Source organism: Canis lupus, chromosome 15 (genome assembly GCF_011100685.1).
Source record: "Canis lupus familiaris isolate Mischka breed German Shepherd chromosome 15, alternate assembly UU_Cfam_GSD_1.0, whole genome shotgun sequence".
Taxonomy (NCBI): Eukaryota; Metazoa; Chordata; class Mammalia; order Carnivora; family Canidae; genus Canis; species Canis lupus.
Genome location: NC_049236.1, coordinates 56,088,462 through 56,113,537, shown reverse-complemented (window position 1 = coordinate 56,113,537; position 25,076 = coordinate 56,088,462). Strand labels below are relative to the sequence as shown.

Below are 25,076 nucleotides of genomic sequence, written 5' to 3'. Positions count from 1 at the left end.
TAATATTCCATTGTGTATGTAGATACACCACATCTTCTTTATCCGTTCATCAGCCAATGGACATTTGGGCTCTTTCCATATTTTGGCTATTTTAGTGCTGCTATAAACATTGGGGTGCATGTGCCTCACCGGTCTCTTTAAAAGCCAGTAGCAATCCCCTAGGTAAAAAGCATTTGATCCACTCCTGCTATACTCTTCTGTTTAGCCCAGTCTTGTATATTTTCCTGAGTCATCCTTCACTGCTCCAGACCCCAAATGGTCACTCATTTCAGTGAATCCTTTTTTTAAAGATTTATTTTATTTATTCATTTTAGAGAGGGGGGGGGAGAGCACGCATGTGTTGCAAGAGTGAGGGAGAGGGGCAGAGGGAGAGGATCTCAAGTAGAGTCTACACTGAGCACAGAACCAGACAAGGGGTTCCATCTCACGACCCTGAGATCATGAATTGAGCCAAAATCAAGAGTCGGAAGTGTAACCCACTGAGCCACCCAGGTGGCCCTTTCAGTGAATCTTAATACCAGTTTTGATCTGAACAACACAGGCTTAGGATTTAATTAAGTAATCTCTTTTATCATTCTCTAATTGTTGTGTGTATGTTTGTATTGTTTCCCCACCCTATATCATAAGCTTCTGGAGAACAAGAGGCACACTTCTCCCCAGTGGTAGCATAGCTCTTTACTGAAACATTAAGGTGTAAGCTGCTAGAAGGCAGCCTCTGTGACTTATATTTCAGTGCCACCTCCCCATGATGTCTAGCTGAAATGTTTGCACACTATAAAGGCTAATGAATATTTATGGATGGATCGACAGCAAATCTAATTATCTATGATAACCTAGAAGTATGTGACATCTTAACATCTAAACAATATTCTGATGCTATGAATAACCATGGAAAAATACGGAGGATACTAGAATTTGTGGTACTATTTTTTATATTCATTGAACATGAAACCGTCTGGACTATGCTTCACATGCATTGAACGTTAAATCAAACAGATGATATTTAATAATAAATTTTGAACAGATTCATGGGGGTTAGAGAGAAAGATAGTCAGGAATCTGATGGGAAAGAATCCAGTATTGACTTTAGGTGATTTGTGAAGACACGGAAGAGGAGGGAGGGGATAGAAGGGAAGAGGACTTGGCAAAAGTGGTTACCGTGTATGTGTGTGTGTGTGTGTGTGTGTGTGTGTTTAAGATTTTATTTATTTACTCATGAGGGACAAAGAGAGAGAGGCAGAGACATAGACAGAGGGAGAAGCAGGTTCCCCACGGGGGGCTGGATGTGGGACTCGATCCCCGGACCCTGGGATCATGCCCTGAGTCGAGGGCAGATGCTCAACCACTGATCCACCCAAGTATCCCCAAAATGGCTACTGCAGGAATTTGAGTCTCCAGGGCTCTTCTCCATTTTGTTAGGAAAATTATTAGACAGCCTTTTCTCAGTCTCAAACCTAATACGACAAACTAGGACTGTGACTGAAATGAATTTCTTGGATTAGGATTTAAAGCAAGGGGGCTGAAAGGAATTTAGGGTCTTGTTGATCTATGTGATTTTTGGTTATATTTCCATGCAATTACTTCTTACAGGAGGTTCAGTTCAGCTGCTTGATAAAACTCAGTGAAATGGAACTTAGAGAGGGGATCCCTGGGTGGCTGAGAGGTTTAGTGCCTGCCTTCGGCCTAGGGTGTGATCCTGGGGTCCTGGGATCGAGTCCCACATCAGGCTCCCTGAGTGGAGCTTGCTTCTCTCTCTCTCTCTTTCTCTGTGTCTCTCATGAATAAATAAATAAAATCTTTAAAAAAATGGAACTTTGAGAAAGCCTATTTTAAAAAGCTTTGCTTTTTTTTTTTTTTTTTTTTTTTTTTTTTTTTTTTAGAATTTAAATATATATTTATTTTTATACAAATATAAATTTTGCCAATTGTTTTTTTTTTTTTTTTTTTTTCTTTTTTTTTTTTTTTATTGGTGTTCAATTTACTAACATACAGAATAACACCCAGTGAAAAAGCTTTGCTTTAAACTACAATGAAATGCCATTTCATAGCCATTAGGATGGCTGTTTTTTTATTTTTATTCTTTCTTTCTTTCTTTCTTTCTTTCTTTCTTTCTTTCTTTCTTTCTTTCTTTCTTTCTTTCTTTCTGATAGTCACACACACACACAGAGAGAGAGAGAGAGAGAGAGAGGCAGAGACACAGGCAGAGGGAGAAGCAGGCTCCATGCACCGGGAGCCCGATGTGGGATTCGATCCCGGGTCTCCAGGATCGCGCCCTGGGCCAAAGGCAGGCGCTAAACCGCTGCACCACCCAGGGATCCCTGGCTGTTTTTTTTTTTTTTTTTTTTTAAAAGAACAAATCTCCAAACAACAAAACCCCAGAAAATAAGAAGTATTGATGAGGATGTGAAGAACTAAGGACCCGCAGAGTTGGCATCCTTAGGCACCGTGCTGAGCTGACCTTTCCCGGGCTGCTGTGGAATGCAGCAGGGCAGGCGGGTGGACCACCGTGGAAGGGGCAAGCTAACTGGCATTGGTACTTACAGTTTAGTAAGACTGTGGAGTCCTCTGAAAGCATAGATGGGTATGGATCTGATCTTATTGTTTTGCAGGCACCTGTTAACACAATTATTAAAAAAAAACAACCATAATGAAACAGAGTTTCCATTTTGCAAGATGTGAAAAGCTCTTTGGGTGGGTGGCAGTGATGGTAGCACAGCAATATGAATACATTTAGTGGCTCTGAATGTATCTTTTTTTTTTTTTTAAAGATTTTATTTATTTATTCATGATAGTTACACAGAGAGAGACAGAGAGGCAGAGACACAGGTAGAGGGAGAAGCAGGCTCCATGCAGGGAGCCCGATGTGGGATTCGATCCTGGGTCTCCAGGAACGTGCCCCGGGCCAAAGGCAGGCGCCAAACCGCTGCGCCACCCAGGGATCCCTCTGAATGTATCTTATAATTGGTTAAGATGGTACATTTTTAAAAAAGATTTTATATATTTATTTGAGAGAGAGAGAGCGAGCACAAGCCAGAAGGAGAAGCAGACTCCCCGTGGAGCAGGGAGCCTGGTGCAGGGCTCCATCCCAGAACTCTGGAATCATGACCTGATGTGAAGGCAGCCACTCAACCAACTGAGCCACCCAGGAGCCTGAAGATGGTACGTTTTACATCATAAATATTTTACCACAATAAACATTTGTTTCTATTTAAAAAGGTAAACATAACAAAATAATTTAGTGAAACTAGATATCATGTCTTGCTATTGAAGTCATGTATGATTAGGCAAGTTTGATTTAGAAATTCTGGTTATAAAGATGAACATGTAATACTTAAAATCTATTTATTTTATTTTTTATCAGAAGTGTAGGTTTATTTAATTAAAAAATAATGCAAAAAGATTCATCTCCCAAAGAGAGGAGAGTACTGTGTCCTTTAAAGCAGCAGCAGTCACAAGGCACATATGTATGAAATACCTCAAGCGAAATAGAAACTAAACATAAAAAAAAAGTTATTTAAAAAGATGTTGAAGACCATTTTTTAATATGAACATAGACTATAAAAATGGCATTCTTTTACATTTAAAAAATTATTTCTTTACCTTTACTAAGAGAATAAACAATGGTGTAATATTTTGTAATAGTTAAAATTTAATATTTGAATTTCTGTAAGTAAAACTTTAATGCACAGTAAGGCATTTAGTAATCAAACAGGCCCAGAAGTCGGACTTTTTAACATTTTCTGGTATCATAGAAGGATCACTGTTTAACAGAGTGCTGGCAAAAGTACAAGTATGTGACATCTTTAGGCCCGAGATCAGATTCCATGTTAGCCACAAATCTGCCCAACAAGTCAGCTTTAATTTTATTAATTTGACACCCAAGCCTTGCTCCAAAAAGTGTTTGAGGAAGCTTATAGGAAGTATTAATGGCAAAAGAAAAAAAAAAGAAGTAAAAAGAATCAGGATTAGAAGAGTATAAATTAGATGGGCATGTCAAGACAAGAATGCAGTCTTACGTAGTTAACGAGTCTTACAGGATGAACGGCCTTGGGTTAACTGGAGGTCAAAGGAAATAGGTACCAGGGCACAAGCAATTGCATCAACTGCACCCTTGTAAAGCCTTGCACTTCTGCATGTACTGGCCCCAGGTTGTAGGGAATGGCAGTATGAGGGCTTCGAGCCTGACTTCTTGTTCTGAGTGCAGGTCATAATTGTCCTTTGGGGTGTTCTGAAGTTTATATATATATATATATTTATATTTTATTTATAATAAATACTAGGATCAATAAGGAAGAAACCAATATGAACACATTCTTTTTTAAAAGATTTATTTATTTATTAGAGACAGAGGGAGAGGGAGAGAGAATCTCCAGCGGACTCCCTGCTGAGTGAGGAGCACAACCCAAGTCTGGTCCATCTCATAACCCTGAGATTGTGACCTGGGCTGAAACAAACAATTGGATACTTAACCAACTGTGACATCCAGGTGCCCTCAAGTATAAGCAAATTCTTAGTTAATTAGAAATTTTGACTAAAAGATTTCCCATTTCCCCAACGTGCAAGAAAATCTAACTTTGTAAAAGTGTTTTTATTAAATTTATTATGCATTTAACGATTTCACAGAACATGCTGTGGTTCTCATCACATAGTAGGGAATGCATCTGTCTCACAGTGAGCTTTAGTATGTATTTACTTGTTTCTAACTGTTTTAATGATTAATGATTAATAGACTGTATTGCGTAGAGGTTGAGCAAAGCTGTATCTCTAATAACCAGGTAGAGTTTTTTTTTTTTTTTTTTTGTAATTAGGCTATTTTGATCTATTAGTTAAGACAAATTGGCTACTCAAGAAGTATTTTGTGGGGGACACCTGGGTGGCTTAGTCGGTTGAGAGACTGACACGTGATTTTAGTTCAGATCATGATCTGAGTGTTCTAGAATTGAGCCCCAGGATTGAGGATTCTCTCTCTCTTTCTCTCTCTGCCCTTACCTCTGCATGTGCTTTCTCTCTCTCTAAAATAAATAAGTAAATAAATAAATAAATAAATAAATAAATAAATAAATAAATAAATAAATAAATCTATCTTAAAAAATAAAAGAAGAAATTTGGGGTGCCTGGCTGGCTTAGTCAGTAGAGCACTGAACCCTTGATCTTCCCGTTATGGGTACGAGCCTCACATTAAGTGTAGAGATTACTTAAGAATAAAATCTCCAAAAAATTAGTTCAATTTTTATTATGTAAAAATGCTCAACTACTGTGTTACATAAACCTGAATTTTGATTTTTGAAGTCCTAACTCCTTTTAAACATGTGGACATAAGGTGGTGCTACAGATCAGAAAAATTCTTCAGCCTCCAAAAATCAGAAAACAGAATAAGGAAGCATCCTCTTGAAGTTTTTACATAAGGCCTAATTTTGAAAAGCTCTTCCCTGCTGATTGTTAAACATTCAGAATAAAGTTCTGAAATCATTTTAATTGAAAATTTTATTTTTGAGTATGAAACATACTTTCTTGCAGATTATCTGAGTTTTGAGTACATTTCATCAAATGAAGTAGATTAATTTTTCTTCTGATTTTGCTCTCTATTTTAAGAACAACGTATAGGTATATATCTATGTGCTAGATTTCTTCAATGTAAAACCATTACTAAAGCTGACATAGGTATGAAAATGAAACTAGGAATTCTGAGATAGCAAAATTCAAGCACAGGATATTTAAACCCATCAGTTCAAGTATGATATGATTTAGTCACAGAGCCGGACTAAATAACAGGTGAACATGACCTGGGCCATGATGGATTTTTGGAGTATGCACAAAAATGCCGAACGAATGGGAATCTTGCATGTCAGATGCTATTTGAGGCCGAAATAAAACTTAACCTGCATGGCAGACATGTGAATGGAATTAAGTTTCCCAAACAACATGCTCTGGGGTTTCGAACCACCATGCCTTGCTCTTAGGTGGAGATTGAATTGGCAAACATATGGGAAAAATTTCTTCACAGTCTAGTGTGTGGCAGGAGAACTCATGCTCCAATTTCCTTGGGAATAAGTATCTGCAATTTCTCTAGAATGGCTTCTAGAAGTCCTCAAAACAGTTACCTGGCAGTCTCTAGCTAACAGCTAAGTAATTTCCCCGAGGCAGGGTTAGTGTTAAGCAGTGGTATAGTGCTGGTCTGAGCAGAAGTAGGAAGAGACAGGCCCAAACAATGTGAGTTAATTTTAATATTGGGAATTAGATTTTTTTCTTACAGCTTCTGAAGATTATGGTACTTCCTGAAGCCATCAGGAGGAAGCTTTCTTATTAAATTCCACCGAAGCGACCTGAAATAAATGTAAATGGTGGTTCTTCAAGGGTTTTTTTCTTCACTTTTAAACTACAACAGTATAAATAGTCATAAACTTTATTTACTTTAGCACCAGCTTTCAGGAAATGTTTTATTTCATAATGTTACTCTCATATCCATAGTACCATTTGAACTAGGTCTGTCAGTTTTGTATTATTAAAGAAATTTATCTTTTCTTAAATTTAGATTGCAACATTGTGATTCTGATGAAACACAAAAGTAATGAAACTGGGAAAATACTTGTCAGTTACATTTTCCTTTTCTCTTTTTATTTAACAGACACTAGAAAATATCTCAGTTTTGAAGTGAAAATAAAAAGTGTTTTCTGTTTAAAGCACATTCAAGAACCTAAATAATTTTATATTTTTCAGTATTTCATTGCTCACATCCCACTACCTTTACTTCCTCTTAAAATTAATTATGAAGGAAACTGTTAATTGGTAAGTACAATTGAACTGTCATTATTCAATAAATGATTTCATTTCAATTTCTAGTAAATTGCATAGAAGGATTTTCCCTTGAGTCACAATTTGATACGCAGCTTGACACAAACCAGGTCCACATAATTGTGGTTATACTGGAAAGGATCTAAACATTTGATATATATAGATTTTTTTAAGAAAAGCAATGCAAGGTAATAGGAACAAAATTAAAGAACCAAAAACCAAACCAAACAGAACAACATCCAAACCATTGCAGCTGGAGTCCCTTGCACGAACCACATACATCATCTTTCTAATCTTTCCTTGTTGGTCTCTTTAACTGTGAAAGCATCAATTTGTACTAGATGACCTGTAATAATACGATGCACTTGGCACTAACTTTATATAATATGATGGAGAAGATGCTCCTTGTTAAGTAAGCAATAGACTACATTGTCTGGAGGTTGTCTGCTGTGGAATAAACACTTGGAAATACTTAATGGGCAAAGAGGACTCAGTTACCACAACTTCTTAAGGCAAAATGGTTTCTCAGACTCCTCAGCACACAGTTTTGGAATCTAATTTGAAAAATGCTATTCTAGAGTCTGGGAGACCATGTATTCTCCATAAGGATGCTGTTCCTCCAAGGTGTGAAAACTGGTTCTCAAGGAGGGGGGAAAAAATCTTACTTTTTTAAGTGGATGAAGAACAGGTATACATAAACAGATATACAGTATGTTTGTAATATTAAAATTTCACAGGAGGGGACAAATAGAAAAAAATGTCTAAAAGGGCTGGGGGGGGGGGTAATAATGAAAAGAAAAAAAGCTTAAGAAACACTGTCCTTAAACACTATACATAACAGTCACTTAGTGGTTTTTTAATGAATGAATGCCAAAGGTTGATTAACTACTAACTCTCTCATGAAATCATTCTAGGCTGAAGGACTATCACTAAATGGATCTTTCATTCCTTATGTTAGCTAATTGAGAATTCCTGCTTTCCTCATTATTCTCACGTGGCTTGGCTCTTCAGTTTTGCTTTACATCTTGTTTACATGTTTGTGTTGTATAAAAATAAACTGTCGAATATTTGAATTTGACTTAAAAATTTGATGAAAGCTTAGTGTGTTTTTAAAAATGTGTTCATTCATGCATTCATTCATTTTCTCAACATATGCTGAATGCCTTCCATTTGCACTTTGTAAAAAAGGATATCATTGCTCTTAAGAAGCTTATACTCCATTTGGGTGACAAATAACATATTTTATCTATAAATAGAGAGTTTTCTTTGGACGATAACTTCAGTTTTATAGCCCAGGGCTAAAAAGGCCAGCATCTTGTTTTATTTTTATTTATTTTCTTGTAAATTCAATTCAAAAACAGTGTTTAGAGTTTACTATACTCTTATGGGAATTTTGGGATTATATAGAAAAACCAAGTTTTAAGCCTCCGTTGAGCTTATGGCATTTCCCTTTTTCTCGTAGAGAAGATCAGGACCACAGTCACTATAGTAGAAGGAGAAATGTTTGATGTGCTTCAAAGAGACACAAGTGAGGATCTATGAGAGAATCCAAGAGCAAGAGGCTAATTGCACCGGAGTGGGAAGGTTACTCTGGAGGGAAGGAAAGCTTATTTAAGGACTCCTAAATAATGTTTCTTAGAAAGTTGTTTTTTTTATTAATGGTGCCTAGGATTTAAAGGCTACTTCTTTCTAAATGAAGTAAAATATTTTTACAAATCGCATTCTCAATATTTTTGTGATATCCTGTTGAAACAAAAAAAAGTAAGTGTTGTTATCCTCACTGAGTAGGACAAGCCAAAAACCTTTTTACTATGATAAATTCTTGTGTTTTAAAATATAATATTCTGACTCTTTACAAAGTGAAGTGTGTGTGTGTGTGAGAGAGAAACTATCTTAATTATTATTGTCAAAGCTAGCTGTAGTTTTGATAAAGAAAGTTCTGATAATTAGGTTATGTAGTTTAGTGATTAAATTCTAGGATCTTATAGGCAGCCCTCACACAGTCAAAACTAATGTTTAGGAAGCCAGAACGATGCATAAATAATCATATTGTCTGTTTCTCTTGTTCAATTGCATTTATGAGAAATGTCTTAAAAATCCCAACTTCAATAAATATTACTTGGATTATTGGTTTCTTTGATACTTATATATGATCTATTCCATTTCCAGTATTTCTCTATGAGAGTTCCAATTCAAAATATGGCAGGAACTCAGTGATAAAATTCGATATTTACTCTTTTAATATATTTGCTGTTAAGCCTACGGTTCCTTTTTTCTATGGAATTGAATGAAGATAAGGGCAAGGTGTGTTGGTGAGTCGGAATTCTGCAGAGAAAAATAGAAATGGACAACTTGAATCAAGCTGCTCAACCCAAAGCACAAGAAGCTGCTATTTTTTAACAAAAAATAAGGTGTTATAAACATAAACTCCTGAGCTTCATTACTACGTCTTCAAATGCCTGTTGAGAATTTCTGTTGAGTGACCTGTTAATCTCAAATTGAAAAAGCCATCTAAAATTGCAGTCCTAATCTTACCCACTTACTGTCACCAAGTCTCCCCATTCTCCCATCACTGTATTACTCAGGATGGAAACCCTGAAGTCATCTTGGATCCTTCCTCTCCCTTGCTTTCCTGTAGCCTGTCTTCATGAGGAGTTGTTCCATCCCGTTTTTTCCTCTATACCACGGGCTGAAAACCGGTGGCCCAAAGGACTGTACACACCTCTTTTTGAGTGGCTGTATGAATGTATGTATAAATGTATTGAGCCAGAACAGTTTTTTATTTTAATTTGAAACAGAATGCTTTCAGGCATTCTTTAGGGGCATGTGCTCTTTGGTTAGTCATTGTCTATCTTCTTGCAAACTTCCAGTTCTCTCCCCCTCTTCCTTTCTTATGCAAAGGTTAGTTACGTTGTGGGAGAATGGATTCAATTCTTACTTGTAAGAAAGTGAAAAATGAGACTGGCAGCATCAGGGTATTCTTTGATTTTCTGGTAATTTGATAAAAGTGATGGGGGTGATAACTGTTTCTCTTTGCAAATAGAATGAAATCATCTCAGTTTTTATACAGATCAGGTCCAGTCAGGATTTAAATCATGGAAACTCTCCACAGAATCTCAGATTATTATTTTATTCTAATAAAATATTATTATTGTTTTCTGTTGACTAATTACTATGACAAAGAGCTACGGTGACCTGAGGATAGGATAGAATGCTAGCCTTAGTTCAGGTGGGATTGTCACCTTCTTTGGAAAACAAGCCTTTGTGTGTGGTTTAACCTACTTGATGTTCTTAGCTCATTACCAATTTGGATAAACTCTTCAGGTCACTATCAATTGATTCTGTTAATTTGATGGTACTATTGTCTACAGGAACTCTGAGCTCTAGCCCTCTCCAACTCATATTTCAAGGAATTGAGTTGCTGTGTTATGTGGTTTGGGTTGGCAAAAGCAGGACTTGCCCATATTTGTAAACTTAAGAATTACTCCTATTTTGTCTTCATATACTCAAAAGTCAGCCATAAGGCACTTAAACATCTGGATGAAACAAAACACTCAGCAAAAACATTGGATTAAAGTATCTATCCTCCACTGATTTCTTTTGAAAAGTTTCAGCCATATGTGTGTGACTGTGTTGCTAAAGTTTGTTGAATTCAAATTAGTACTAGATCAACAAATCACTTACTATGAGGATAATTTTCTTTTATATATATAAGTTTGAGTTATTTGGAAAAAAAATCAATATATCTGAGTCAATGTGATTCAGAAGAGTTAGATTTTAAATGTGAAGTTCTGGGAATATTTTATCCAGTTTATTTCACTTGTTTTTTTTTTTTTTTATAGATAAGAGTCTTTCCAACAAAGTCTAATAGAGCTCTTTCAATAAATGTCAATTCTTATACTAAGAAAACTCTATATAATAGTTTAACTGGCAGCCTTTTTCTTTAGTAGCACATAAATGATGACATCTTTTGTTTAGATAAAATACGGCGATACTAAATACGTCATAGGATTATTATGAGGGTCTAAATACATTAATGTATCTAAATACTCCATAGGATTATTATCAGAGACTAAATAGATTAAAATATTGAATAATTTAGAGTGGGGCCTAGCATTTAATAAATGTAAAATAAATAGCAGCAATCATTATAATTGACCGAGAACAATGACATCATCTTTGAATAAAAATGCATTAATAATGACAAGGCCTTAATTATAATTTTACAGGCGCTATTCTGGCCGTCAGGATGAAGCCATTCTTTTCTACTTACATTAGAGTCACATTTGAAGAAACTGATGGAACAGCTCGTAAATTGGTCTCATCACAGTCAACCTCTAAACCTCGGCAAACACATTGCATGGGCACAGAACCGACCACTGAATAAGGAGGAAGTCATAAGGAATGGGGATAGTGAAGGACCAGGAAGAGGAGGGTAATGAAAAGAAAGAAATGAAAAGCTATGAGAAAATTATTTAGTACAAAAGTATGTTGTACCTAATCAATATGGACAATGCTCTAAATTAAGTTCACAAAGTTCGCTTTTAATGTTAATGATGTTAAAACATTAAGAACACACAATTTACCAGCCCATGCATTTTTGTAAATAGCAGACTGTTCTCCATTTGTTGCAAAATGAATGTAGGCATCTGCTTTTACTCACTCGAGGAGAGTGGTTATGTCCAGGGGTGACATGATAGTGTGTGATGGGCTTTAATGTCCATATTAAAGCTGCTACTTAACAATAAAGTATTTATTAATGGCATAGTCAAATCCTTAATGAGAGGCTAAGTCATTTTTAACTAGGGAGAAAGAAGAACTAGGTGTGGACTATAGTGTTGGTAGAATTTTTTTTTTCTGGAAAATTCAGGAGTTTGTTAAAGGATTTCTTTTAAAATGATCTTTTGCTTATGTAGGGATGTAAGGATGCCTAAAATGTCATTTATGGGACTGAACTTTTTTTATGCATAGCCAGCCATTCTATTTTCACTGCTAGTTTTGGAAAGAGGGAGAATTGGATGTGTGCCTTTGGCCATCTTGTGGCGCTGTAGTGATAGTCTTACAGATGTGATCCCATTGTTCTAAGGTCTCTTAGAGACTGGTAATGATGTGTTCCTATATAGCTCAGTAATAGAATAGGATTGTTATTCAGTGTAATAAAGTCTGATTCCTGGCTTCCTGGGAAATGGTTGATTCACGAGAGCCATGAGGAGTGCTTCCTATCTACATTTATTTTGAAACCCTAACCTGTATAGCCGAGGTTACAGACTCATATGTCTATGGGGGACTGACACAAAATAGGTGTAGGCCTTGTCCCTATGTCCCAGTGGAAGAGCTTCTCCTAACTGTTGCCACATTAGGATAGGAACATGTGTAACCAAGTCAACCAACTTTCTCAAAGAAGCCAGAAATACAATGTTGTATATATACTTATCTATTAAAAATGATAATAGAGAACTCAAAATATTTTAAAATATCACAGAACAAACAAAACTTTCTATGAGAATTTTTTGTTTGTAGGTTTCTAGTTTTTGATCTTTACAGTAAAGCTTTCAGAGAGCAGAAAATTCTCTTAACGGCAAAGTAGAGATTTCTATGACAAAGCTGGTGGATGACTACTAACCAGCACGAATGGCTACAGACTTTGACCTAGTAAATATCCTTTTGCTCAGCTATGAGGGGACAGGTGTTCCTCCTCTCCTCCCAAATAACTCTACAGACTATTTTACGGGGTTACAAGAGATCAAAATCATAACTTAGGTTTTGTGTTTTTAGTAAACAGAGCCTCTGCCAAGAACTTTTAAACAGTTTTATGATTGTAAGTAACCATTTTGGCTATGGCTATCTGAAAACTGATTCTGTCTCCAAGTTAAAGCCACGTCTAACATGAGTGTTGTGGGGAAGGAAGGGTGTGGGTTGGGAGAGAGGATGAAGGTTTTGAGTGTGAGACTAGGAGGGGTAAAAATGGAGGGAGTGAAATTAGCATTACTTCCAACATCTTTTTTCTTTTTATATTGATGGAGCTAAGATAATTCATATATGTTTATTACAGGGTCACCTGTCATGGGGAAAAATGAAAAAATAACACCTAAATATCCAAGATCAGAAGAATGATTAAGCAAATTATGACACTTAAACATATATAGTATATTCAAAAAGAGCTTTTAACGGCATGGATACCTGATTATGCTAAAATGCTAAGTGAAAACATGATAAAAATGGTGTGTACAGGAAATTTCAAAAATGTTAAAAAAGACAAACGTACCAGCAAGTTAATGCTGGTAGCCTCTGAGTGGTGAAATTATGGTTGAGTAAACAATTCTTTCTAAATTTCTGTACTTTACATATCCCTCAAATTTAAACTCTAAAAATATATTGGTTAATGATTGATTTATTTTCCATGATATTGTTCTTGAGAGGTGACTTTATAAATGTGAATTTCTCACATTCTTTCACCCAACCAAGAATTATTATACACCATTCTCGGTTTAATTTCCAATAAATTCTTATACTAATTTGATTTCAATAAAGTGGTGCAATAGGAACTTTAAGTTTCACCCCCAAATTTTACACTATATTTTCCATTCTGTTTTATACTGCTTTTATGCTTGAAAAAGACAAATAATTATTGATTACCACTGCTTCCTGCACTCTTTAAAGAACTCTAATTTAAAATTATATATTTGTTCTTTAATAAAAACCGTTAATTTTTTTGATATATCATTTACTGTATAAATGATATAGAAGTTAGCCATGTAAACTTCCTATGAAGTTACACTTAGGACACATTTCTCCCAAAGTTCAGGATTAGGCAAAAAGTTATTTCTTTCGCTGACTTGATCTGTTTTTTTCCCCCCATTTGTTTGTTTTTGCTCTACAAGCCAGGCTATAAAAGTTTTGCTACCCATTATTTTCCTTCTTTAGCCTGATTACTACAAAATTCAGAACTAAGCTTTGGACAGTTATTGAACTTCTCAGTGAGGATTTCCTTATATAAATTTTCTTCCCATTCTCTTTCCCATTCACTGTTGAATTTTTGTCTTATATATTATATTAATGGCTTAAATCTGTTGGTAGTCATATTTCTATTATAAACTGCTGAAAACCCACTTGGGAATAAAGAGATATAAAAATATTCAATTAAAATTTAAGACATGAAAAGACTAATCAAACAACAACAAAAATCTATGTTTTGCAGTAACATGACATAATCCATTAATTTTTTTGTATGATATTAGCAGTTGAATTATGTCTGTTACCTTTTTTCTTTCCCAAAAGGTTTCAGCCTTTCAATGCTCAGTAATTTGGTCTCTGTGAGAAAATGTGAGGCTGAGACAGATTGCTGAGTAGCTTGTGGGTTTACAGAATGGATGCATGCTTCCTTAAATTGGGGCCTGTTAGTATTTTTTTTATTAATCGCATTTGAATACTGAAGATAAAAAAATTAAACATTTTTTAAAAAAAGCTATACTTTACTATTTGTGATAGAACATAAAGGAAAAATTATAGTAAAGGATTCCCCCTCACACACACACTCGCCCACTATTTAACCAAGGTTTTGTAAAGCTAGGATCAAAATGATAACTCTAAAGCACAAATTTACATTTGCATAATTTATTACAATAAACAAAATTTATTTAAAAGGAGCTATTTACAAGATCTTCCTGTTCTAAAATATCACAGCCTGTCCTGAGGTTATACCCTCCCACAGCCCCTTCAGTGTTTTTAGAAATTCTCAGTATGTGACTAAGCATAGCAGGTTATAATTAATGAGGCTTTTTTGTAGTTCTAAAGTAGTTTAGACCTCAGAAGATTTTTCACTTGCAAACACTGAAATGCAAACAGCTTCTCTGCTCTTCTGTTTCTACAGTTTCCTTGGTATCAGAGGCTATAATGACTATGAAAAAAAAACCCACCATAAAATAGCAACCCTGAGGGACATTAATTGTGTTCACAACAATACCTGGCATGATATATATTGCTTTCAAACTTAAGATCTCTGAGTCACTTTTAAATAAAATTCTCAAATTAAGGCTGCATGTCTAATAGAGTTTGTTTTAGAAAACTATAATTGACCTTTTTAATAAAAATATGTTGGATGTAACTTTTAAAAACATGATATTTTCTTTGAACTCATGGGAAAGGAGACTCAATGCCACTGATTACTTACAGCATTCAGATGTTTGTGCCTCAAAGGGATATGAGGAAGTCATTCTGTAGTAATTGGCAACATACTTGTCAAATTGCAAAGGCCATCCGTTGTTGTCTCCTAAAATAAGTCAGAGAGCAGAAAAGTTCAAGAAAACTGAAATATTCTGGTGTGTTGGGAAAAATAACTCTTTTCTTTAAAGTGAATAAGACAGTCTCAATCTTAGTGAGATAAATATCATCTGGGAGTTTGTTGACAAATGTGAATTTCTGGGTCCCCCCCCACCCCACCTAGAAGCCCTGATTACATAGGTCTGAGATGGGTCTCCAAGTCTCCACTGTGGGCACTATAGGTGATTCTTCAGCAAGTAGTGTTTGTTTGTTCATTTATTCATGAAAGACACACAGAAAGAGGCAGAGACACATTCCCCACAGGGAGCCCGATGAGGGACTCCGGGATCATGACTTGAGCCAAAGGCAGAGGCTCAACCACTGAGCCACCCACATGTCCCAGCAAGTAGAGTTTGAATCACATTTTCAGAGACAGTACTTTCTTAAGTATTGGAATATAGCACACTGTTCATAGTATATTAATTATATTATGGTTAATCTTCTATCATTTAAACTGATGTTGGAGGTGTGTTAACATGGATAGACAGTCATGATTGTTAAAGAAAAGAAGAAGAAAAATAACATGACCAGCATGATTGCATTCCATTTTTTTAAGGGCATCATGGTGTCATGGATGTTTTTAAGGGGAATTATCTTCTGATCGCTTACATATTTTCTCATCTATATTTCCTGATTTTGATATTAAAAGCCTGTATCATTGAAAAAAACCCCACAATAGTAAAAGTCTTTCATTAGGGAGAAAAAATGAAAATAAGTCTTCTTCACAAAATTCCTTATGACCTTTTAGTTATTTTTAAACATAAGAGACAATGAAGCCAATCAGGTGATAGAATGGACAATGAATGGGAATGTAGGCACAACTTCTTTGGAGATCTTTGCAGATGGTACAAACTTTCATCCTACTGGGAAAGTATGGATGTGATCCTTTCCAGAGGTTCTAAATTTTTTTCAGAATGTTGTCAGGATTCTTTAAGGATGCATAAACATATGAGCAGATGATAAAAACTATAAAGTTTATCCTGATTTTAAAAACTAGTATTAAATCTAGCACTGATTTTTTTAAAAAAGATTTTATTTATTTATTTGAAAGGAGAAACAGAAATAGTGACAGAGCTAGCGTGAGAGAGAACAGGAGCAGGGAGGAGAGGGAGGGAGGACGAGGCTCCCTGCTGAGCAGGGAGCCCAAAACAGGGCTCCATCCCAGGACCCTGGATCATACATAGCCCACCAAACCAAAGGCAGGCGCTTAACCTACTGAGCCACTCAGGGGCCCCAAATCTGGCATGAGTTTTATAAATGATTTCTGCCATGGATGTATAATTCAAATCTGAGACTTGAATCCAGACATTACAACTTTGTTCAGTGGCATGGATTTGGTGACATGGTCTTTATCATAACCATGGTTCCAACTCTTATCAGAGGACTTCCAAATTATATCTTCAACCTGCACTTTTTCTACTGTAATAATATGTGATCAGTTTACTATAGGCATCTCAAATTCAATATTTTTAATATGCAACTCATTATATTTTTCCATATAATCTTTGTTACTCCTAAATTCTCTGGATTGGTGAATGGTCCCCACAATGTATCAAGTTGCCCAAAACTGAAAAGTAAGTTTCTGGGAATATGCTCATATCTGATGCAATATGATTTGTAATAATTCCCCCCTTCTCGAAAGGAGAAAAAAATGAGTGGGAAATATCAGGGAGGGAGACAGAACATGAGAGACTCCTAACTCTGGGAAACGAACTAGGGGTGGTGGAAGGGGAGGTGGGCAGGGGGTGGGGGTGACTGGGTGACAAGCACTGAGGGGGGCACTTGATGGGATGAGCACTGGGTGTTATTCTATATGTTGGCAAATTGAACACCGATAAAAAATAAATTTATAAAAAAAAATTCCCCCCTTCTCCAGGTTATTTTTTTATTTTTCCATGCTCATTAACTCCTCCATGAAGACCATCTTTGGAAAAGGAAAGGTATACTAACACAAATGCTATATATAACTTGTAAAATTAGACTTCCTTTTATAAAGAAATCCCACCAAATGCAAAAAATTGGAAAGAAGATTGTTTAAACATTGTGTTTAAAATATTCTCCTTCTGAACCTTGATGTCCTTCGACAGATGCGTGGATAAAGAAGATGTGGTCTATATATACAATGGAATATTACTCAGCCATCAGAAGAGATGAATACCCACCATTTGCTTTGACGTGGATGGAACTAGAGGGTATCATGCTGAATGAAGTAAGTCAATCGGAGGAGGACAATCATCACATGGTTTCACTCATACGGGGAATATAAAAAATTGTGAAAGGAATTATAAGGGAAAGGAGGGAAAATGAGTGGGAAAAATTAGAGAGGGTGACAAAACATGAGAGACTCCTAACTCTCGGAAAGGAACAAAGGGTAGTGGAAGGGGAGGCAGGTGGGGGGATGGGGTAACTGGGTGACGGGCACTGAGGGGGGCACTTGATGGGATGAACACTGGATGTTACACTATATGTTGGTAGATCGAACTTCAATAAAAAAATAAATCTTAAAAATAAAATAAATATTCTCTCTCCTTTAGCATGCTTCATTAGTTTTAAAACTGATCTATTACAGAAGACTTCAAAATAAAAGTAGCAAAGTAATATAATGAGATCTCAGTTCAGAGAGAGAGGAGTGATGGCCCTCCAGCTTACGAACTGCAGACTTTGGCACGAGACCTCAGCTGGGCACCAGTAACTAGGTGGCCAGTAACAATATCCTAGAAATGGCAAAACCCAGCCATCCCCAGCCTTTGACATCATGAGGATGACCTCAGGCAGAGAAACAGGAAGAAGGGGAGGGAATTGGAAAGACTGAGCTTGTACAGCTAAATAGAGACTACAAGTTATTGAGACCCAGGCAGATTTTGTGAAGTTGGCTCCTCCCCTTTCTCTACTGGGTTTAGAATGGCTTTGTTGTTCTTTAGAAGTTGGTAACTCAAATCTCTGTTTTCCAGACCTCGGGCAGCTAGGGTTCTTGTGATAGATAAGTTTCTACCTTTTGGATGCATGCAAGTGAGACTGGAAGTTTGCGGATACCCGTCTTGTGGGTATGTAGTGCAAGTTGGGGCAGTTAGTGCAGTCAGCCTCAGCGTTCAGTTTCACAGGTAAGGAGAGGATTGGGTGCACTAGTGACACACCAGTGACTAGTGGCAACAGCAGCAGATGCTTCTTGATCTTGAGCTTGCAATTATGGTGGTTTGTTTTCCCGCTCCTGACTCCTCTCTCTATAGCCTTTACAGTGATTCCATAAACAGCTTCTTCCCTGTATGAAATCTCTTTTTTTCTTAAGAGCTCCTCCCCACCCCCAAGCTAGAGTGGTTTGTTTCCTCCTCCCAGAGGGGATTGAAGATAACAGACTCTCAAGGATGGAAACATTGGATTGATGATCTGACCTGGTCCGTTTTGAAGATAATGGCAATACTGTCACTATCCGAAAATAGGACTCTCAAAATTTATGGTACACTGTGACAAAGAAGTTACTTAAATGATGTCTTAAGGCTTCCTTACAACATGCCTCTTGGAAGGCTACAGTCTGGCAAAGTGGTTGTTACCATAAATCATTAGAATGAAAATGAGGAATTTCAAGGGTTGTGGATTAGGATAGCTATGGAGATGTCTTGGAGAGATTAAAGCAAGGAAATGGGACAGGCCCAGGGTTTAACATTATCAGTTCGAGAAAGTTTAGAGAACCAGAGAGCTTCCATGACTACTCTAAGGTAATTTTTTTTAAATCTCTGTGATCTCAGGGTTGATGTTACCTCAAATCAGAATCTGATCCAATGGGTTACCAAGGTGACAGTGTAAGCCTAATTCATGTTTTGTTATCTCTTTTAAGTGAACTTTAGGACACTGATTTGGAAGGGAGGAGACCCCCTGAACTGTAATAGGACATTTGAATGTGTAGAGTTGAATTTGAATGCTCCAAATCCTTATCCTATGCAACCGTTCCTGTCAGCAGAAGCAGCTCCCTTCCCTTGTCCCATGAGATTGGCTGTGGTTTGTTGGAGACATGCTGGTTGCTTTACTTGAGGTAAATAACATGTGAGGTCTCTCCAGGCCCCACACGTTGATCCTTCTTTGTCATCTCCCAGCCTATCATAATCAGAGTCAGATCCCAGCACACCCCAGAAGCCAAACATTTAGGAAATAAAAAGATCGGCACCATAAGAATTTGCTATTTCATATAAGCAGAAACCCAAGGAAATTGTGTGGGAACATCTTCTGACTGTACTAGACCAGGAGGAGGGACTGTAATTTTGATTGGGCAAAGCTCTTTAATATGGGTTTCTGGATTCAATGCGCTAGCTCAAGCAGTAGTTTGCCAGATTGTTGACCAGAATCCAGACTCAATGTCACCTTGGGCTAAATAAGTTGAGAGAGAAATGCTTATGGGTACTGATTGAGTCACCAAAGGGGTAGATTACGAGGGATATGGCCATGTATTGCAGAGCTGCATTGGATACCATAGATTGGCTTGTCCAACCTCCGTTCAATTCCCCCTCCATCGGTGTTCCTGGAAAGCAGAGACTGAAAAGCTTACGACACTACCTCACATCTCCTATACAGCCAGGATCGGGTGTACTCACACGTTTTGGTTGGTAAAAGAAAGGTAGAGATCACTTTCCTATTGGTGTATCTAAAACAGAGACGTTGTATTAAGAGGCAATTGAGGGATCCCTGGGTGGCGCAGCGGTTTGGCGCCTGCCTTTGGCCCAGGGCGCGATCCTGGAGACCCGGGATCGAGTCCCACGTCGGGCTCCCGGTGCATGGAGCCTGCTTCTCCCTCTGCCTGTGTCTCTGCCTCTCTCTCTCTCTCTCTCTCTGTGACTATCATAAAAAAAAAAAAAAAAAAAAAAAAAGAGGCAATTGAAGCAGCGGTAGGGCTATAGGCTATTTGCGTTATCACCAGCTTTGCGGGTGCAAAGAGGTGGTTCTGTTAGCAGCAGGGGCAGCAGAATCAACAGTGGTGGTGTAGCCACTCAGTCTCTGGATTATGGCTTTGTTGGGGTGCTGTTGATTCAATGGCATCAATGGGAGCCTTGCTGTCATCATCCACTCTTCCAGCTTTACTGGGAATTTTGTAAGTATCTAATTTCTGTTCAACAGATCTAGAATGGGTTCTGTTTCATGCATTAAGCCCTGATAGATACAGAGACTATTTGAATTATTGGACTAAAATATGGTTTACATGTGATCGGACATCTACAGCATTTGGGGAGCTCAAGTATAAACTTGTGAGTGAGAACTAAACACTGCATTTTTTCCCTGAAACTCTGAGCTTTCATGTAGTTTAGTTCTGTGACCTCACTACAGAAATGATGACACTTTTCAACATTTCTCTGCATCTATTTGTTTCCTTGGCTGTCAGGTTTTGGTTTATGGCTTTGGCTTGTCCCCCTTTCCTGGTTTGGCTGTGTTTGTTGGCTTTTGGGCAAGTTTTTACTTTTAAAAACTTGGTTCATATCATTAGATATAAGAAAGGAGAATTCTGTGAGAAGGTTTGATTCCTCCATTTTAATAGAGAAGTTGGATGTTAGCACTTAGCACTAAAAGAACTTGTATTTAGCAAATACCTACTAAACTGTAGTAGGGACTTTATTTTGTCTGCATAGCTCTATTCGATCATTATTGTCATTTCCATGTACGGATGGAAAAACTGCTTCTAAGAAGTTTAAGTGAAACATTATTAGAAATTACTAGAGTTAAAATAATAAAATTATTTTCATATTCTCTTTTCTAGACCAAATACATGATTTATCAGTTTGATAGTCTACCTACAGAATTCCAACTTCAGTGTGATATCGGCTTTAAATACCCAGCTATTAAAAACTAAAACTAAATAAATAAATAAAAGGTTTTATTTTTACCAGCTATTACTATCTATTATCTATTTTTCTGTCGTCTATTTCGTTTCCATATTTAGGCTCTTACATCAGATTTGCATGAATTATACAAAAATTCATTTGAATAACAATCAGAAGTAGATATTAACTGGAATTTATGTTCACCACTATTGTAACTTGTGGAATCAGTGAAAGCATTGGAAATCACCAAAGTATTACTAAAAAATTAATTTAATAAAATAAAGTTTCATATTTATGTTATGATTTTTAACACATTTATAAATGTTATAAATAAAACATGTAAGATAAGTAATTTGTGCCTGGATATGTTGAGGTATTGATTATTTTTATAAGCAAGTTTATGGTGTATCTATGGAGCGAGGGTGGCATTCGTGTGCAAAAGTCTGAAGAATTCCTCCTTGCAGGCTGCCAGTGCCTTGTTGGCTTTGCAGGAGGAGAAGGAGGTACACACTCCACGTTCATGTTCCTGTCCCTGACACATCCACCCAGACCTCAGAAAACAGCAATGGATATTGGGTGAAGTGACAGCGTTCCAGAACACAGGGTGTTTCTGTGGTTAGTGTTTCACTGCCACAAGGGAATTTATGAGATCAGGGGGTTGGGGGAGTGCCCGCAGATGTTGATTGTCTCACTCTGGTTCTTAGCAGGCCCTATATTGAACTGAACTCGTACAAATGAACTATTTCAATTTGTGACACTTTTACCATTAACTGATAGTGTAGTGCTTAAAATCATAGGCTTGGGGCCCTGCACTAATCCTTTTCCCCTTACCATTGCTGGCTATTTTAAGGGGTTCTCTATATATGGCCTTGGTTGCAATATTTTGGTCCAACAAATCCACACAGTGTAGCTATTTATGCTGCTTCTCTTTTCTTTTAAAAAATACTTATTTACTTATTTTAGAGAGAGAGAGAGTGGGGGTGCAGGGAGAGGGTGAGAAAGAATCTCAAGCAGATTGCCTGCTGAGCGTGGAAGCCTATGTGGGACTTGATCCCTGATCCTGAGATCATGACCTGAGCTAAAACCAAGAGCTGGACATTTAACTGACTGAGCCATCCAGGAGCCTTTTCTTTTTCTTAATCCTTCTCCTTTTCTCTCTCTCTCTACCTCATTGTACCTAAACACAACACAGACACACACACACACAGAGTGGAAAAAAAAAAGAGAAAAAAAAAGAGAAAAAAAGGTGATATCAGGATAGATGAGGGGGATTTTAGAATTCAGAAAGAAACAGGACAAACCTGCTTATACTTTCCCAAAATAGAATATATCTTTTCCGGGGGGGATCTCTTTTTAAACAGCAACATTTTCAAACACACAAGCTTTTTAGTAATTAGCCTTCACCTTTCTTTCTGCCTTCCCAAAGCATTTACTTCTTCCCACCCATAACTTCCTCCCACCAGAAGGCAGGAATATAGAACATAGGAATTGTAGCCAAAATTGGAAAGTTAGCATTTTTAAGAAAACAGCTTAGTAGATGGGTTTCTATATTTTAAATCTTTCATTTTTAAGGACGTCTGGGGGCAGCGAGCAGAATGGTTTTTCATGCTTGAGTAATGATCCCACTGAAGTTTGATTCTCTGATTTCTCTTGAGGCATCACAGGGTAGTATAACAAGCACTGTCCTAAAAGAACATTGTGGTAGGGGTTATGGGTTCCTATGTATTGGTACTACTGCATGAATAGCATTGATGACATATATGCTTACTAAAAAAGAGATTTTTCTAGCTAAAATATGATGTAATGATGCTACTGTTAAAAAGGAGACAGTAGGCCCCAGGTGGTGTCACTGGTGCTAATCCCCATGTTGGCAAACCAAGCCTTAATACCTAACCTAACTAGTCTTAACTGCCCAGGAATGTGATCTTTAACCAGCCAACCTAAAATTTCCGGGTCAGGACTAGGAGGTAATCCGCTGATAAATCTCTTCTATTTCTCTTAGGAGGGCAACATTGCTTAAAACAATGCATTCTTTGTTAATAATTTCCTTTCCTTTTTTTTTTTTTTGGCTCCCTCTCTGGCTTTAGAAACCCTTCCTTTCTTTTGCTTAACAGTTTCTACCTGCTAGCTTGCATGCAGCTTACTTCACGAATAGTTAAATAAAGCCAATTTGACCAATTTATTTAGTTGAATACTTGTTATTTAACACAGTGTGGATACAAATTAATGACATAGACCGAGAAGAGGCTGATGGTGCATGCTGCATGAGCTCAGTAGATACTCGCTGAGTGAATGAAAGAATGAATGAATGAGGCTTTATCCTCAAACACACTTCAGAGAAAACCCAGTCTCTTATTCAACAATAAAATTTGGGAACTGAAGCAGTTTTCAAAAACACAGTTTTCCAGGCTCTTCTACTGGACATTCTGATTTATGTCAGTATGGGGTCTAGAGAACTATATTTTCCACCTGCTGTCACAGGTGAGTCTTAGAACATGTTTTGGGAGAACTGCACTATGAAATTCACCCCAGCCAGCTGGAGCCCTTGCCACATGCAGTGGAGCACAGCTAGATTTAGCAACAGAAAAATCTTGACAATCAGAAGGAGCATGCTTCTTCTCTTTTAGCAAAGTTGCTGTTAATAATGAGTTAAGAGCTCAAATAAGATTAATGCAAGTGATCCTTCATTTAAGGATATTTTGCTTATATCTTTCTTATTACGCTTACTATAGTCTGCTTCATCCCATGCTTATCTACATATGCATTTTATCTCCTTATGAGAGTATAGTGGGAAATAATCTTATAAACTGATGCATTTTTAATATACTTCAGTGACCACAAAGGTAGTTTTAGCATATGTAAAATATGGTATAGGAAATATTAAAATATTATTTCACTTGCACCAAGTATTTGTTATAATTTAGTTATGGAAAAGTGGATTACACATCCATCAGAATTTTGGACAAGGCACCCCCCCCTCCATGCTCTCAGATTCTCCTGGCACAGGTGTGGGGTGAGGGGAAGCAGTGGAGGTTCAAGGAATGAGGTCTGGATGCAAATGGGAAAGGTCCAGGTTTCTTGAATGCACTAATTTGTTATGGTGCTATATTAGGCTTTCCTCAAATAGTTTCCTGGGATTCTCCATGAGAAGAGAGCTCCATGGTGAAATATGTTTGGAAATGCTGCATCTTATATTTCCACTTAGGATTGACAATGCATGCTAGTAGGATGAAAGGAGAAGGCAAGCCTTAAAGAAATATCCTGACTTTTGTTAAATTCTTGTTATAAGATGCCATACATTTTGTAAAGTGTTTGCTTTTGCATTTGCACAAGAAAGAGTATGCCTAGATCACTGGTTTTCAAAATGTAGATGCAGGACCAGCAGTATCAGCATCACTTGGGGACTTTGAAGAAGAGCAAATTCTTGAGCATCATTCTAGAGGCAATGAATCAGACAGAAATTGGTGTTGGGGCTGAGCCATCTAGGTTTTAAGAAGCCTACTGAAGTTTGAAAAACCACTGCTCTGCACTCACTAATCACTTTTTAGGTATTCTGAATATGGTAATAAAATTGTGCATAGTGAAGTGAATCATTTCAAAACATTAACAAGTATGATATTCATCTGCTGTGCTTGTTAAAATGCAGATTTCTGGGCTTCCATACTGCCTCCAAGATGAGCATTTCTAGGGGTAGAGTTCAGAACTCTAGCACCTCTCACTAGCCCCCAGGAGACATTGCTGCTGCTGGTTCTCAGAGCTGGCTTCCCAAGAGTTCCCATAAATTTGCAGGAGCCACTTCTGGGTACCTTGGATATTTGGATTTTGAACCAAAAGTTAAGGGACTTGAGTCTGTCTGAGAGGAAGCCAGAACAAGGGAGGGTATAAGAATGCTGTGTTTAAATGGTCTCCTTTTTAATTTTTTAAAATTTTATTTATTTATTTATAAAGATTGTATTTATCCTTTTGACACAGAGAAAGAGCACATGCAGAGGGAGCAAAAGGGAAAGGGAGATGGAGAAGCAGACTCCATCCAGGGCTCCATCCCAGGACCCTGGGAATCAGGACTTGAGCTGAACGCAGCCGCTAAACCTACTGAGCCACCAGGTGTCCCGGTCTCCTTTTTTATTAAAATTAAAGTATAAGTCCTATGGGTTATAGTGTACC

General features: G+C 37.2%; 1 protein-coding gene across 5 annotated transcripts in view; it reads right to left on the bottom strand.

The window, feature by feature from the left end:
• RXFP1 (relaxin family peptide receptor 1) overlaps positions 1 to 25,076 on the bottom strand; it is a 94,722-nt gene that overhangs the window by 26,967 nt on the left and 42,679 nt on the right. For 4 of the 5 annotated variants that reach the window (XM_038559107.1, XM_038559108.1, XM_038559110.1 and 1 more), the window contains 4 exons: positions 14,963 to 15,061; positions 11,066 to 11,171; positions 6,252 to 6,323; positions 2,542 to 2,613 (listed from right to left, as the gene is read on the bottom strand). In XM_038559107.1, the coding sequence (XP_038415035.1) occupies positions 2,542 to 2,613; positions 6,252 to 6,323; positions 11,066 to 11,171; positions 14,963 to 15,061 (349 nt within the window). Of the gene's footprint in view, positions 1 to 2,541; positions 2,614 to 6,251; positions 6,324 to 11,065; positions 11,172 to 14,962; positions 15,062 to 25,076 lie in introns of those variants that run through there. The other variant, XM_038559111.1, reaches the window with a different exon arrangement.